At 36.5% G+C, this 15,739-nt stretch overlaps 1 protein-coding gene across 2 annotated transcripts in view; it reads left to right on the top strand.

Moving 5' to 3' along the window:
- TNNI3K (TNNI3 interacting kinase) overlaps positions 1–15,739 on the top strand; it is a 317,917-nt gene that overhangs the window by 226,950 nt on the left and 75,228 nt on the right. For both annotated transcript variants that reach the window (XM_066268883.1, XM_066268884.1), the window contains exon 21: positions 10,685–10,794. In XM_066268883.1, coding sequence (XP_066124980.1) covers positions 10,685–10,794 — 110 coding nt within the window. The remainder of the gene's footprint in view (positions 1–10,684; positions 10,795–15,739) is intronic.

Raw genomic sequence — 15,739 nt, 5'->3', positions numbered from 1 at the left:
AAAAACATACTTGATTATGTCACCATTTTTAAAAATTATCCTATGACTTCCCATGTTTTTATAATTAAATCTCAAAATTCTAATACACCCTACAAAACAGTACATGATTCGATATCTCTGACCTTGCTCATATCATTTAACTTCCCATGCTCCAAGCACTCTAGCCTTCTTTCTGTTTCCTTCCCTGTGTTGCCCTTTTGCAAGCTGTTTCCTCAGTAAATGCGGTTAATGTTGATTCCACAAAGATTGCAGTGGGGATTAAATGAGATGATGTTTGAGACTGTTTGCAGAGTTTGTAAATTGAAACTCTGCAACTATAAGGTGGAAAATAAAGGCAAAATCCAGTACAGGGTCAGGGCTTCCTCTGGTTCTATTGATTTTAAGTGAAAATCATTCTCCAGGAAGCCCATATAAACTCTTCAAGTCATCTTAATTCTTCTCTTTCCTTTTCTTTCATCTCTTCTTCCTGCCTTTCCTCTTTCATTTCTTTTTGTTTGTTTGTTTTACTTTTAGTCTCACTTTGTAGATACCTCAAATCTATACACTTATCACCCTCTTCACTGCTTTTCCTTATTTCACATGCAGAACACTATACAGTATCACTATTGGTATTCTGGTCTTCAGTTTTGTTCACCGTCTTTTTTTTTTTTTTTTTGCTTTTTTACCAATTGCTGTTCTACAACTAGATTTAGCTTTCTAATAACTCAAACTTAAACTCTCTAATGTTTTTTTCTATGTTCTTAAGATAAAACCCAAGCTTCTCAAAACAATTTATAGAGCCCCTCCTCCCATAATTGTGCTCCTGCTTTCCTCCCCAGGTCTACATTTTGCCACCTGCAGCCTCTCATTTTATGTTCCAGCCACAGGGAACCATTTCATTTCCCCAAATGCCACATTTCCGCTTACTTCCGTGTCTTTGCAAATGCTAGTCATCTGTCAGAGACACTCTTCCCCACTTTTCATCATACCAGCTCCAATCCACTTTCAGGTCTTCACTATTACTTCCTCCAAATTCTCCAATACTGAGTTAAGCTCAGATTCCTCCACACTCTCAGTCATTATTTATCATAATATTTATATTTCACTCATACAGTTCTGCGGTTATACTTTACAAATTATAAAATAAATATTTAGAAGAGATGAAGATCCCCTCTCTCATGTATCCACAGAAATAGTTAGGAGAATATTACATAGTAGAACAGTTAAAAATCTTGCCTAAGAGTAACTTGAATCTAATATCCCAGATATTAGATTTTATAATAATTATTGGAGAAAGACTTTGTTTATGATAGATGCTGAATTTTTTAAAGTTGGACAGTGACCATGCATCAAGAAATGAGACTGTTAATATCATTGCAGTGGTTAGGCAATCTAGCATATGTTTAGCAATAAATCATGTGAAGCATCAGATTCAGTATAAGCTATATATTAGCCATTTGCAATGAGGAACAAATCCATGACTACAATGTGGGACAGCATTATCAATTACAGTAATAGCAATATTACACATGGCTCATCCTTTTGGATTTAGCAGAATCTTATCTCCTGGGAGAAAAACAAAAGTAAAACACAAATATTAGCATTGACTCTCATGCAAGTAGTGGGTATGCATTCAGTAAAACATGAGGTCAGGGTCTCTTTTATATAGTATATCTTCAAATAAACCTTATAATTTCAGGCTTAGAAAAAACTATGCCCTCAGGGCCAGCAGAAGCAGGCAAATGTATACAGTTTAATATGATGAGCAGGAAATTACATGAGACAGGTGCTGCACAGCTCCAGCCAAACAGTGCCATAAAAGATCATAGGGATGCCTGCTCACAGTTATCGTATCAACTGATTTCTTTGTCTTTGTTTTAAAATATAAAGATTTTAAAATATTAGCAATTAACTCATCTTTTAAGGGAACATTTGCAGGCTAACAGTATATGGGCTTACGAAAATTTGCATAATGCATGAAAGCACAAGTCTTGGGACCTATGTAACTACTTACCCAAACTCCACTTCAATATGTCAGTTTCTTTTCATGATGGGAGTAATGATAGGCCCCATCTCAAAGGATTGAAATGGTGGCTGGCATTAGTAAGCACTCAATCAACAAACATTAACTGTTATTATTATCTTTAGGCTACTATAGTGTGCCTCTGGTCAGGAACAGCCCTCATAGTTCAGAGAGGGAATGAGAAAAGCATAATCAGCAGAGTAAGTCTCAACTAGATTGTAACAGAGTGCTTGGAATGTTTCCTAGAGAGGCCTCTTGTCCAGACTGGTGGTAGGGAAAGAATATCAGGGAAGGATACTCAGGACAGATGATACCTGAACTACATCTTTAAAGATAGGTACTAATTAAATAGGCAAATAGTAAAGAAGGAGATAGAGAAGATGTCCCAGCAGAAAACAGTATGAATAAGATGCAAAGTATAAAATATCCACTGATAATTCAATGGGGAGAAATTGGAGAGTACAAGGGAATCAGTAGCAAGGCATATGTTCTAAATGGAAAACTAGAGCCAGATGACGAAGGGCCTTGTGTGTCAACAATCACTGTAGGATTTTAAGTAGGGCAATAGCACAACTCTATGATTATTTTTTAAATGCTCTCTCTTGCTACAAAGCAAAAGCTGGATTGGAAAGATTCAAAACAGAGGCAAGGAAACCAGGTAACCTAAAAGAGAATATTTAAAGCCTTACCTAGGATAGTGGTTTCAGAAGAGAAAGGGAGGTTACCTTTAAGAGATTTCAATAGGACTTGCTGATGTATTGATGGGGGAGCACAAGGGAGAGGACGAAGTGGAAGATGACTTCCAGGCTTCTGGCTTAACCAACAGGGGAATGACGGGTATAGAAAGGGAGCAGATTTGTGAAAGAATTATTAGATTAGAAGGAGAAGGAGCCAAGGTGTGAAGCCAAGCAGAGAAGGAAGAATTGGGCAGGATGAAGGAGTAGCTGGTATGTGTAACCTGGCAAACAGGAGCTGTCCTGGATACAAGTCAGAGAAAGAAACCAACACCTGCTTCCCAATTTGATTTCTCTCCTGGGCTTGTCACCTCTGATGTATCATGAAAAACGAAAGAAGAAATGTGTGATGGATTAATCCATCAATATCTATTTTATCCAATCCATTTTCTTAGAACCAGGTAACCAGTTCTGTGGATCATTTTCAGATTATAGTGTAGGGCCAAAGAAGGGAGCCTCTTGTTTTCCTGTTGCTTTCCTGCGTAGTGCCAGCTGGTTCACAAAGAAACTCAGCTCTGTGCCCTGGGATTCCTTAAGGCCAGGCTCTAAGTATGGGATGTGACAGCAAATTAAGAACATCTGCCAATGTATTCTAGCCAGATTTGGGTGAGACTTCATATAGAGACTTTAACTCAGAGTTGCAAACTGCAATCCAGGAACCAAATAAGGCTAACAGACGTTTTTATGTCTCCCATATCTTCTTAAAAATATGAACTGAAGTACATTTAGAGACACAGTTATGTCATAAGTCTCTTATTTGTATCTATTTGCGCTTGCTACCCTGCTTAAAAGTTAGATGATTATGTTCTTTGCCGTGTATGCTTAAGGTCCTAAAATATCCTATATGTAATAACCTTGAAGGGCATAAGCACATTGATGGTTTGTGGTGTGAACAGAGCTTTGACAAGTGATAAGAAAATAGGAGCAAGCTAAAGTTCTGAAATCTTGTTTGCAGCACTAACCCTTATCAGTTTTCCACTGAAAAGAGTGGATCCAGCCAGTAACTACACAGATCACTAAAAAAAAATCAGATTTGTTCAACGGATGGTGATATTTCTATGAATATAGTTGGTATTAACATTCCAATACTTCATTACACTGACAAAGATTGCAATGAGAACAGACAATGGTGCAAATTAATCTATTCTTCTGACAGTCTGTAATGAGAATGGGATGTGGTTTAAAAAATTAAGCCATTCTTAGTACAATCTCAAGATTGCAATCTCATGGTCTCTCTCAGTTGCTATATGCTCTGGTGATACATCATTGAAAAGTGTCAGTTTAACAAAAAATGGCTTGGCTCTTGCTGAGATGGTAGAGTATATTTGCTTTGTTTCACCCCAGCACTACCTGTTAAAAACAACAAAGTAGAATCAATTGTGCTTTTCAGAACACACGTACACATAATCAAAATTGGGGGAAAAGAAAACATTCTGGCAATTTTATCTTAGACAAAACTTACAAAAAAATATGATACTTTATTGCTTACTTTCTTATAGGAATGCCTAGATTTACTGTTATAAAATGTAAGAGAATAAGTAATAAATTATTTTAGGAATTTAAAATCTAATACCAATTTATCCATAGGCGATGTAGAGCTAATTAAGTTTATCAGGGAGAACTGCATAGTCATCCCCTCCAAAGTGACCATATTGCATTATGAGGGGGCTGATGACAAATGAGATGGGTTGTAGCCTTGTAATTTACAGTAACTCAATACAATGTTTTCCTTGATATTCATACCCAAGGAAACCTCCAAAGGAACAAAGATTTCTGGTCCGGACAGACTAGAAAATATACAAAAGTGCTTTTGATATCTCACTCTCTAGGTTGAGACTATGAGGAATTAGAAAGACCCTTACATATGTGATAATAATTATAGCAAGAACAGCTAATATTTATATGGAATCAACAATTTGCCAGATGCTCTACGTATTCTATCTCTTTTCATTCTAACAATTTTTTAAATTCTAACCAAACCTGTGGTTTGGGGTCTATTAAGATAAGATATATATTCTCAATGTCACATACTAGTAAGACATTGAGCCAAGACTGCCTGACCAGGCAGTGGCAAAGTGGATAGAGCATCGGACTGGGATGCAGAGGACCCAGGTTCGAGACCCTGAGGTCGCTCGCTTGAGTGCAAGCTCATCTGGTTTGAGTAAGGCTCACCAGCTTGAGCCCAAGGTCGCTGGCTCGAGCAAGGGGTCACTTGGTCCGCTGTAGCCTCCCGATTAAGGCACAGATGAGAAATCAATCAATGAACAACTAAGGAACCACAACAAAGAATTGATGTTTCTCATCTCTCTCCCTTCCTGTCTGTCTGTCCCTATCTGTCCCTCTCTCTGACTCTTTCTGTCTCTCCCACAAGGAAAAAAAGAAAAGAAAAAAGAAATAGAAGGAAGACTTAAATGCATGCTCCCTGTCCCCAAAGCCCATGTTTGTCACCATCACTCTATCTCCTCACTGCTTCATCTTTACATTTAGAGAAATTAATACTCACAGAGGTAAATTAGCTTAATTAGGATTTCCCAGAGAGTTAAAAGTAAAGCCAAACTGGAAATTAGGCTTTCAGATTTCCTTGTTAAGGGCATTTCTTAATAGTCATACTACTTCAGTTTATTGAAGCCCCTCCCCAAAGGCTTTTGCTTTTTTTTTTTTTTTTTCCTGAGACAGAGAGAGAGTCAGAGAGAGAGATAGACAGGAACAGACAACAGGAATGAAGAGAAATGAGAAGCATCAATCAGTTTTTCATTGTGACACCTTAGTTGTTCATTGATTGCTTTCTCATATGTGCCTTGACCGCGGGCCTTCAGCAGACCGAGTAACCCCTTGCTCAAGCCAGCGACCTTGGGTCTAAGCTGGTGAGCTTTGCTCAAACCAGATGAGCCCGCGCTCAAGCTGGCAACCTCGGGGTCTCAAACCTGGGTCCTCCGCATCCCAGTCCGACACTCTATCCACTGCGCCATCGCCTAGTCAGGCTCCCCGAAGGCATTAAACAAAAGATAATATTATGTACTAAATATGCCACCAGGTCTCAATAATTGACCTAATTATACTGTAAGTTATAATTAAACTGAACATTATATTCATTCTATAATAGTTCTCGATGAATAGGAATTCTTTCTATCTTAAAAACATAATAAGGACAAGATATTAATTGGCATTAATCCATCATCGTCACTTGTTTATACAAATACTGTTAACTGAGTTCTGTATACCACGATCTATAATATATATATATATATATACTTCTAGTGAAATTTTACTTTGAAGTATCTCATGTATTGATTTATTCAGTGCATATCTATTTAATGCTTACTAATTGCCTGTCACTGTGCCAAGCACAGGACATATAATGGTGAAAGTCACAGCCACTGACTGCAATGAGCTTGTAGTTTATTTGCTAAGGCAAAAAAATGAATAGATAATTTAGTATAAAACATGGTATGCTATTGTAGTACAGGGTACTGTGGCAGGACATAGGAAGGACACTCAGAAGGAGTTTATCTAACTATGCCCTCAGTGACAGTAGATGTAATACAAGAAAAGAAGACAGAAAAGAGAATTTCAGGAAAAAGAAAGCACATGTCATAGTTGAACCATAAAAAACATAAAAATCCAATAATTATTTTTTATTAATTATGCATTTATTTACCATATATTATTGAAAAGCATCACACTTCAATTTTTCTTAGCCTAGTATCGTTCACATAGAATGTTTAGTACATTTTGTCACATGAATTAATGAATGAAGGCTATCACATGTTATACTGAATACCTGGTCTCTTGTTCACTGGTCTCTTCTGAGAGACTACACTGACAATTTCCATTCATAGTTTTTTTTTCTTGAAATGTTTTGATAAACAATGAAGAACTTGAATCCACAAATCGACATCAGGGTTATGTAGACCCCTGAGACTGTCTGACTCATAATATTGTATTTTATTCAACTCTCTTTGAGGATAATGGGAGTGGAAGACAACAAGGTTCTAGTATTTTGCTGTCTGATATGGAAGCCACCAGACACATATGGCTATTTATATAAATTGAAATGTCACCCCATTAAATTTAATTTTCTAAATAAAATTATAAAAATATAATAAAATTAAATATTCAGCTTTTCAGTTACCCTAGCCATATTTTTAAAGTGCCTAAACGCCATATGCTACCATATTGAACAGAACAGAATAATATTTTCATCACTGCAAAAAATTCTATTGAATAGTCTTACTCTAGAAGCTAGATTAAAAGTTTTACTAAACTATTGATAATTATTTCAGCATAGTGCTGACAAAAAAATCTGTGCCCAATGAATAGTTATGATATTTTTAATTTACTCTTATTCCATTTTAATAGCAAAGTTTTATTTGTGAAAGTCAAAGCCAACATTTACATAAGTCGTTGAACATATTTTAGGCAGCAATCAAGGTAAAATATGATTAATGAGCTTACAAAAACTTCTTTGAATCTGGAATACCAGAAAATTTCCCAGCTGTTAGTGTACCATGGCCACTTAGGCAAGACTGACAGAGCGGTCTCAAAGGTGACAAATTTCAATTCCATGACCCCTCATGTTGCATTCCCCACTTTGTGGCAGAGGTGCTAATGAGTAGTATCACTGCCAAGAGTGTATAAAGCAAAAGGGAGAGCAAGATGCCAAAGCCTTGAAGAATCTACTTTGCGTAATGAAGAATTAAATATCATTCATCTTAAACTGATTTTCCAGACACAGTGCCAAGAAGCAAACAAGTAACTTTATGTACTTGATATCAGAATCTAAAAGAGTTTCAGAGGAGACGTTTGGCACCTGCATCTGAGTTTAATTCACTTTATGAATAGTCCCTCCCCACCCATTAGGATATGTATAATTAGTTTAAATGTGTTCACTACACTGGTTTATGTGCTTATAGCTGCTCCAGCTCAACAATATCCAAATGGCCATAAGGTGAAAAAGTAGAGTTAGATCAATGATTATTAAGCATCAATTTGTTGGTTTATTTATTTACCACTTTCCAAAGGAAATTTTAAAAAGGCAAGAATAGCTGATGGAAAGAGCATAACATGCCTAGATTTTTGTAACACAAAATACACATTTTATAAGTCACGTTAAGTTTGCTAAATATGACTTGATGAACCTTTTGTTTCTTTGTTTTCTCCATGTAAGCAAGCAGAAGTCTTTCTTATAGTGCCAGCAATAGCTGGCAGAGGTGACAGTGCAAATACGTTACAAAGGCATTGAAGACAAAAGAGGAAATAAAATTCTTGACTCTGCCCTCTCTCTGAAAACATCGTACAATTAGAACAGCTATTGCAACAAGATATTAAAATGCTAGGCAGATAAAATGCATGAATTAAGATTTTAAAGACAAGTGATAAATGTTTGGGAAAATATTAAGCCTCACTACTTATAAAGAACAAAATTTAAACAATAGCAAATGAGCTGATATATATACCTTTCATATTAGCAAAATTGATAAAATGAGAAAACCTAATTCTGGTGCAGGTGTAATAAATATCTTTTATACACTTGGTATTAAAAGCATAAATTAGTACAACTATTCAGGAAAACAGTATATCAGTAGATATTAAAAGTCTTTAGTTATCCTTTTGATATATTAATTTCACCTCTCAAAATATCATAAGTAATCTGTGAAATCAGTAAAGTCATATTGAAAGACATTCTTTGAAATGTTTACACCCAAATTTGAACAACTTAAAACTGAGGAATGATGAAGTAAGTACAATACATGCAGATTTATTAAATATATGTTAAAATGGAGTTTTAACAACATTGGAAATGTTTATATTTAACTTAAGGGAAAATAGTATTACATAATTGTATGCTTGACATAAGTTCAATGATATAAACATTATATAAGAAATACTCAAAATATTGTAGTGTTTCCTCTAAGCAAAAACTTATTCTAATTTAATTTTCTAAAATTCTACAAAGAATGAGTGTAAATTTTACATTTGGCTAAATTAGATGCTAATTCTGACTGACGCTAGAAGTGAAATGTTAAGTTACACTATATATAATTTTACTAGGTCAAAGCTATACACAGAATTTAATTGGGGAAAACTTAGGTGAAAAAAGTAGTGGCCGAGGGACATACTTCAAGCTATTAAGATATGGACAGAGGCTATGACATCACCATCTAGAAAACAGGAAGTATCAGTGTCTGGGACTTAAGCTGCACACTGATACAGAGCAATTTTTCTGAGAAATAAAAAGAGCTCCCATGTTGTTCACAAAATATTTTCAATGTGAATGACTGAAATATAAAGAGAGCATGGAATCTGGAACAAGAGGCTACTACAACAATGTTATATTTAATTATTTTTATAAATCAAAAACTTATCCGATACCCAACACATAACAGTAACACACATACATACCCTGCATGGTTGTTAGGGGGATTGAAAAAGCTTATGTCTATAAATACCATGATGCCTGATACAAAATGTATTTAATGAAAGTAACTCTAAACTTGGTTTCCAAGGGAGTACAGAAATCACTGGTTGCAGAACAGAGAAATAATCAGCAATGAGTAATCTACAGTAAAGTCCCAAGAATCATAACACAGAAATGGGGAGTTTGAGATTAGCAATATTCAGAAATCCAAACAGGCAGGCAGCACTAAAGAGTTCAAACAAGGAGTGGTTTTAGCTAAAAAAAAAAAAAAAAAAAAAAAAAAAAAAAAAAAAAGGCAGATGTGAAGTCTGACAGTGTTTCGCAAATAACTACTCAATAAATTTAAAAATTAAAATCCTAACATTTTTTTCAATCAATAATGGGATTTAAGCTTAAAAATAATCTATATTGCCCAAGTTATTCAGAGTGCAAAGTTCAAAGACACCCCATGTCTTGTTATATATAGTATAAGCTTATTAGCCTGAGATTTAGGGCATGGTACAGTCTGGTCCAATCTGCTTTCTGTCTTTAGTTCCTACAACATCATGTACCTACTTTATCCTGCAGACACATACATTAAATCACTTGTTATTTGCATACTTCTTTGTATGTTTCTTTGCTCTTGTGTAGATTCCTTCTGCTTGCTATTTGTTGAATGAACCAAATGAATGAATTTATAAAGATAAAGGTAGAGTATCAAATTATACAATGTTTTGATTAAGCTTAGAAAAAAAAAAGCATAAGGGCCCTGGCTGGTGGTTCAGCAGGCAGAGTATTGGCCCAGTGTGTGGATGTCCAGGGTTTGAAACCCAGTCAGGGCACACAGGAGAAGCGACCATCTGTTCTCTCCCCCTCCCTTCTCTCTTCCCTGCTTCTTCCCCTCCCACAGCCAGTGGCTCAGTTGGTCCTAGCATGGCAGCCTCAGTTCAGTACTGGAGCATCAGCCCCAGACGGGGTTGCAGGGTGGATCCCGGTCATGGCGCTTGCAGGAGTCTGCCTCACTATCTGCCCTCCTCTCACCTAAAAACAAAAACATAAAAGTTTCTTTTGATTTTCTCCCAATGATGCATAGATTTTTTTAAATTAATTTATTTATTTAGGTGGGAGGCAGTGAGACAGACTACTGCATGCCCTCTGACCCAGATCCACTTGGCAAGCCCCTACCAGGTGATGCTTTGCCCATTTGACGCTGCTGCTCCATTGCTCAGCAACCAAGCTATTTTAGTGCCTGAGTTAAGGTCATGGAACCATCCTTAGTGTCTGGGGCCAATTCGCTTGAACCATTCGAGCCATGGCTGCAGGAGGGGAAGAGGGGGGGGGGGCAGGGAGGGGAGGGGTGGAGAAGTAGATGGTCGCTTCTCCTGTGTGCTCTAACTGGGAATCAACCCGGGACTTCCACATGCGGGCTGACAAACTACCACTGAGCCATCCGGCCAGGGCCAGTTTGAATCTCAATGATTGTTGCCTATTCAAATATTTCTTGAAATGAATATATGAATTTCACAACTGATAGGACCATTTGGTTTGCAGCGGCTGCCGCAGCAGACATGGCTTACCACCACATCAGACCTCCCATCGGCTACTCCATTCCCAAGCCCATCTCATCTCTGCTGATGCGTGGGTGGAATGCATGTCCTGAAGTAAGTCATTTTTGTTTCTTTTTGGAAAATGTGTTATGGTCCAAATCTGTCACAAACACAATAGCACCAAAAGTCGTCCTCAGTGTGTATTTTAAGACTGTCAAGGTGGGAAGACTGATTTGCCTTCTCTTTAGTCTCTCATTGCTTCACGGAGTTGGAGGAGCTCATATTTCTTTGCCACTGCTCTCTGATTTGGAAACGTTTCTCACAACTGATTAGTAAGAGAAAAAACAGGGTATGACAGATGACTCACACTCTCATCTTAGTTGCAATTTTATTAACTATGCTTCAGCCACACTTAGTCATTTTCTGAAGAAAGAAATTTGGCCCACAATGGGTTTGTTTGTGTGGGCCTTTCACAGGAGGCAGATCTTTAGGCAAAGGCCTCATGAGAAGGGTCTTCAGCAACCTGGCTCCAATAGGAAGCAGGAGACCTGGTCTTAGCCCTTCTCTATTGCTAAGAGCATAGAATGAGAGTCCAAATGAAGGCATTGATGTTATAAAAGGAATAAGGAAAGTACAGTATGGAAACAGTGGAGGGGAAAAACAAATTTAAATATGATCAGAGATCTAAGAGAGTAGAAGGAAACAGTCACATAATCCATGAATGAAATCCCAGACCATCTGTCTGCAGGAAAGGATTCTTCTAATATTTGTACCAGAAAGATTGATGTCTACTTTGTTCTCAGAAACTGACAAAGGAGGAGATTCCACAACTGCTGTCCTGATAGCACAATTTAGTGCAGTGTCTCAGAGTCCTCCTTCTGCTATGTGTTGTTGTCTGTTGAAATCTTTATGTCTTGATGCCAGTCCACATTGATCCTTCTGCTCTGAGTAGAGGGAATTAGTTCACATTCTTCACACTGGAGATCCTTATAGATACATAAAGGTCTAACAGCCCTATTCATCCAGCTCCAGCTACCCTAGTTATTGCTGTACCTTTCTATAGGCCCTTGTTTCTGATTCTTCCCAGTCCTTTATCTCTCTTTGACAAAGAAAGAAGCAGATAAAGGGTGGCTATTGTTATCTCAAAAAGCATCTCACCATAGGAGAAATAGAATAAGCTTTAGTCCAGATGTTTTGAAGGAGAAAGCAACTTTCCTATTCATTATCTAAAGGCAAAACCCAGACCAAGTCAATGCCCAATTCTGTAAATATACAGGGAATTCTTATGAAGAAAAAGGAAGATTATTATGGGACACGAATTGAGTATCTCAGAAGAAATAACCTCTACTCCCAGCCACTTAATCTGATAGATTACATATTTATTTGTGTAGAATCTTGTCTCGCTACCAGAATGTTAACTCTATAAAAGCAGGGACGTTTTTTGTTTGTTAATCTTGTTTTGTTTGCTATTATAATCCCAGCACCTAGAACCATACCTAGTAGAGCTTAAATATATTTGTTGAGTAAATGAATGAATATAACTATTGCTTATCAGTGCCTCCAATTGTCTCATCTGGATGTTAATGTCCAAAAACAAACAAACAAACAAAAAAAAAACTTGCCTGAGAAATTACATAACTTAAAATAGTACCTAAAATATATACCTAATCCAAAATTTCCTTCCCTCTGTGAGCTGTTCCAAGGTATAACATAAAATAATCCAGGAATCTTTTTTGCTTTCATGAACTGATTTGACATGATTATAGATTAGGGACATATGGAAATTTTAATTTGGAGATAAAAGGAAGTCTTTGGGAACTTCTACAAGTATTTTTAAGGGAGAATGGATGGCAAAGTAGAAAACTGGGAAATGATAAAGAGAACCAGAATGGGGGTAAAAGAGGGTCCATTAAGATTTAGAAATATATATATATATATATATATATATATATATATATATTCACTAAGAGGCCAAAAATTAAGTGCTTAGTGGGAAGGTTTTATTGCTAAGCAGTGAAGACTATTAGCATAGGTTGGGGCCCTGGGAATGAGATTCAGGGAAGAGAATGGGAGGAAGCAAAGTAGAAAAGCAAAGTCTCTGATTGGCAATATCTGAACGTGTCTGTCAAGTGGACCCTGGCTTGGCTGTGGCATTCATCTCAGTATTATGAAATTGAGCTTGTTCTGTACGTGACATGCTTAGTTTTCATTACATGGTCCAGTAAGGTCTTTACTATGTCAGTAGGCTGAGTGGTGAAGAAAGAGAGAACAATGAGCTAGTTTTTATTCTTTCCTCCAACAATTATTTATTGAGTCTCTACTACATATAACCCCAGAAATAGGTGCTAGGGTTCCATGGAGATTAGCTCTCAATGGAGTTTAAGGCCTAGTGGTCAAATGGAGATTAACTGAATAAACACATTAGCAGTTTTATAGTTATAAATTAAGATAAAAGAAAATAAGATGAGATGAAAATGCATACTAAAGAATACTCACAAGTGATTTACGCAGAGTTCAACTAAGTCAGGTAAGGCTGAGATCTTGAGCATGAATAGGAGTCCGCTGGATGAAGGGAAGAGAAAAATAAACACACACAAAAGAGAATATGTGCAAATTTGTTGTGAAAATACAAAGGGAGAGACTCAGTTATTAAAACATTGTAGTCACTGAGGGGTTAAATCTTTATACCAGGCATCACCTGAAACAAGTTAATCTTTAGATGTAAAACACAAACATCATACTGTCCTGGTCATTTTCAAGATTACCAACCTCACTACTCTATTTTTCTTTTACATCTGTTTTTGCCTCACTTCTTGAATTTGAAGCACAATATTGTTTCCTATCAGTGCATTCTTAGTCAAGACCCATAAAGATAAAACATAATCAAGACCCATGAAGATAAAAGAACACCAATCTATTGGAGATGGGAAATGCTTAATGAAAAACAGTGAGAGTTGGGAGAAAGTCCTCATCATTAAATGGGATCAAATTTTAGAAAGTCTTGGAAATCAGAACAGGAAATTTTGACATGAAATTATAAGCAAGTGTATTTTTGCTTCTAAAGCAGTGAAGAAATAGGATAAAAGTAATTTTTTTTTTTTTGAAAATTCATCTGAGTTTGGTGTGAGGGATTTATTAGCTTGAGGAAATGTATGTAGTTCCCATAGTGAGGCAGGAACTGAATTATCTCCTCGTGTGCATCGGACTAGCTAAGCATTGTTTCTTAATGTGTGGGATGCATATTGCATGCTTCAGATTACTCTGGAATGCTAAAACATAGATTCCAGGGTTCTATTCTAAATCCACTGAATCAGAGTCACTGGGATGGAGCTGGGAACTTTGCATTTTAACAAGCACCGCAGGTAATTTGTGCCCCAAAATGACAGAGAACTAGTGGGCTGAACGGAAGCAAAAGACACTGAAGTCTGAGCATCCAGCTGGGCTGCTGTTGCAGTAATCCAGGCGATTACAACGTGAGACACAATGGTTACCATGGGGATTCAGAAGCAGGGGCAAACCTGAGAACTACTTCAAAGGAAACATAACATCATAAGGAGGTGAAAGACTGGATTTAGAAAATGGAGGAGAGAAAAGGGTCCTGGAGCACGTCATCCCTGACTTCTGAGAGGTGGCTAGTGACCAGAGCACTCATTAGGGCCCATAGATATCAGGGATATTGTTGGCAGTGGGAGGAGAACAAAACTAAGGGCTCTGCATTAAGGTGAAGGTGCTTTAAAACATAAGAAATGGGGGGGGGGGACAGCTAACGAGAAAAAAAAGCAACCTGGTCTACAGAACTAAGGGAACTGTCAAGTAGAATAAAGTCATTGTACAAGAAGTTGACATAGATGTTCCTCTCATCTTAAAGGTGCTTAACAAAATAAAGTGGGAGCAAGGGAGGCAGACAGATAGCAGGGGACTCAAGCTCAAACAGAGTCTGAACAAAAATAGAAAATTTTGAATCCATAGAGAACAGAGAAAGAAGAAATAAGATTAGGGACTTCCAAAATAAAGAAATTGTCATTTGCTGGCAATTTTGAATAAGAAAGAAAACAACAGATAGGTGAGTCATGTCAGCATTATTTACATTGTTCTAATTGTATTTTCAGCTTTATAGTACTGTATTGCCTAATGTAGATATACAGATACAGACTAGAGAGAGGTGAAAAGGAAGTTGCTATTGCAACCTCCTTTTTTTCCCCCGCTAGGAAATGCAAAGTGTTCCATACCTTGATGATATGTTTTCAATAGCTTACTGAGATATTACTAAAATTGTTGAATACACCTCTAGCTTTCAAATAATGCAACATTAAAGGAGAGATGCTTACTCTCATATTATTTTGAAATCTAATATTTACAAGCACATTTAATTGCTGTGCACAAGAAGGAATACTCACACCAAACAATAGTGGCATGCTAAATTCAAGAGATCAAACCTTGAAAGCTTGTATGTTAATGGGTTATTTGGTTTTTAAAATCTTAAGTTAATAACAATTGGCAATAAAGCTCCTTAAAATTCCTTTTGTTCAGGATCCATTGTGTTGATCTTGAAGCTCTATTTGTTCTTCTCAAGTGATTGAAGCTGAGATCTCCACCTAGTGGATTTATAGGATTTTACAGATTTTTACATAAATCCTTAATTTTTTTCTTTTTCTTAGAGAATTAACAGATTTTAAAAACTTCTACTTAAGACCTAGTGTCATTGTCAACAAAACAGTCACAAATGGTTGAAAAATACCAATATGCATACCAGTTAGACTACAATTAACAGGCAAAGCTCAATTTTTATTTTCATAACATGATTAGGAAAGCATATCAGGCACAAATATGAATATGTAATCATCTGTGTAGAAAGCAATATTGTAATACCACTAATTGAGATGTGTATAGTAATTTCTATAAAATAAACATCAAGTATAAATCTGCTCAAGTACTTTTTTCTTCTTTAATCTTTTATATGCTTAAAGCTTTTTTTATTGTATTCTTTTTCAAGACTAGGCAAAACTTTCCTTTCTATTTTTTTTTATTTATTTATTTATTCATTTTTAGAGAGGAGAGG

This window comes from Saccopteryx bilineata, chromosome 3 (genome assembly GCF_036850765.1).
Source record: "Saccopteryx bilineata isolate mSacBil1 chromosome 3, mSacBil1_pri_phased_curated, whole genome shotgun sequence".
NCBI classification, from domain to species: domain Eukaryota; kingdom Metazoa; phylum Chordata; class Mammalia; order Chiroptera; family Emballonuridae; genus Saccopteryx; species Saccopteryx bilineata.
This window is presented reverse-complemented; position numbering and strand designations above follow the sequence as displayed.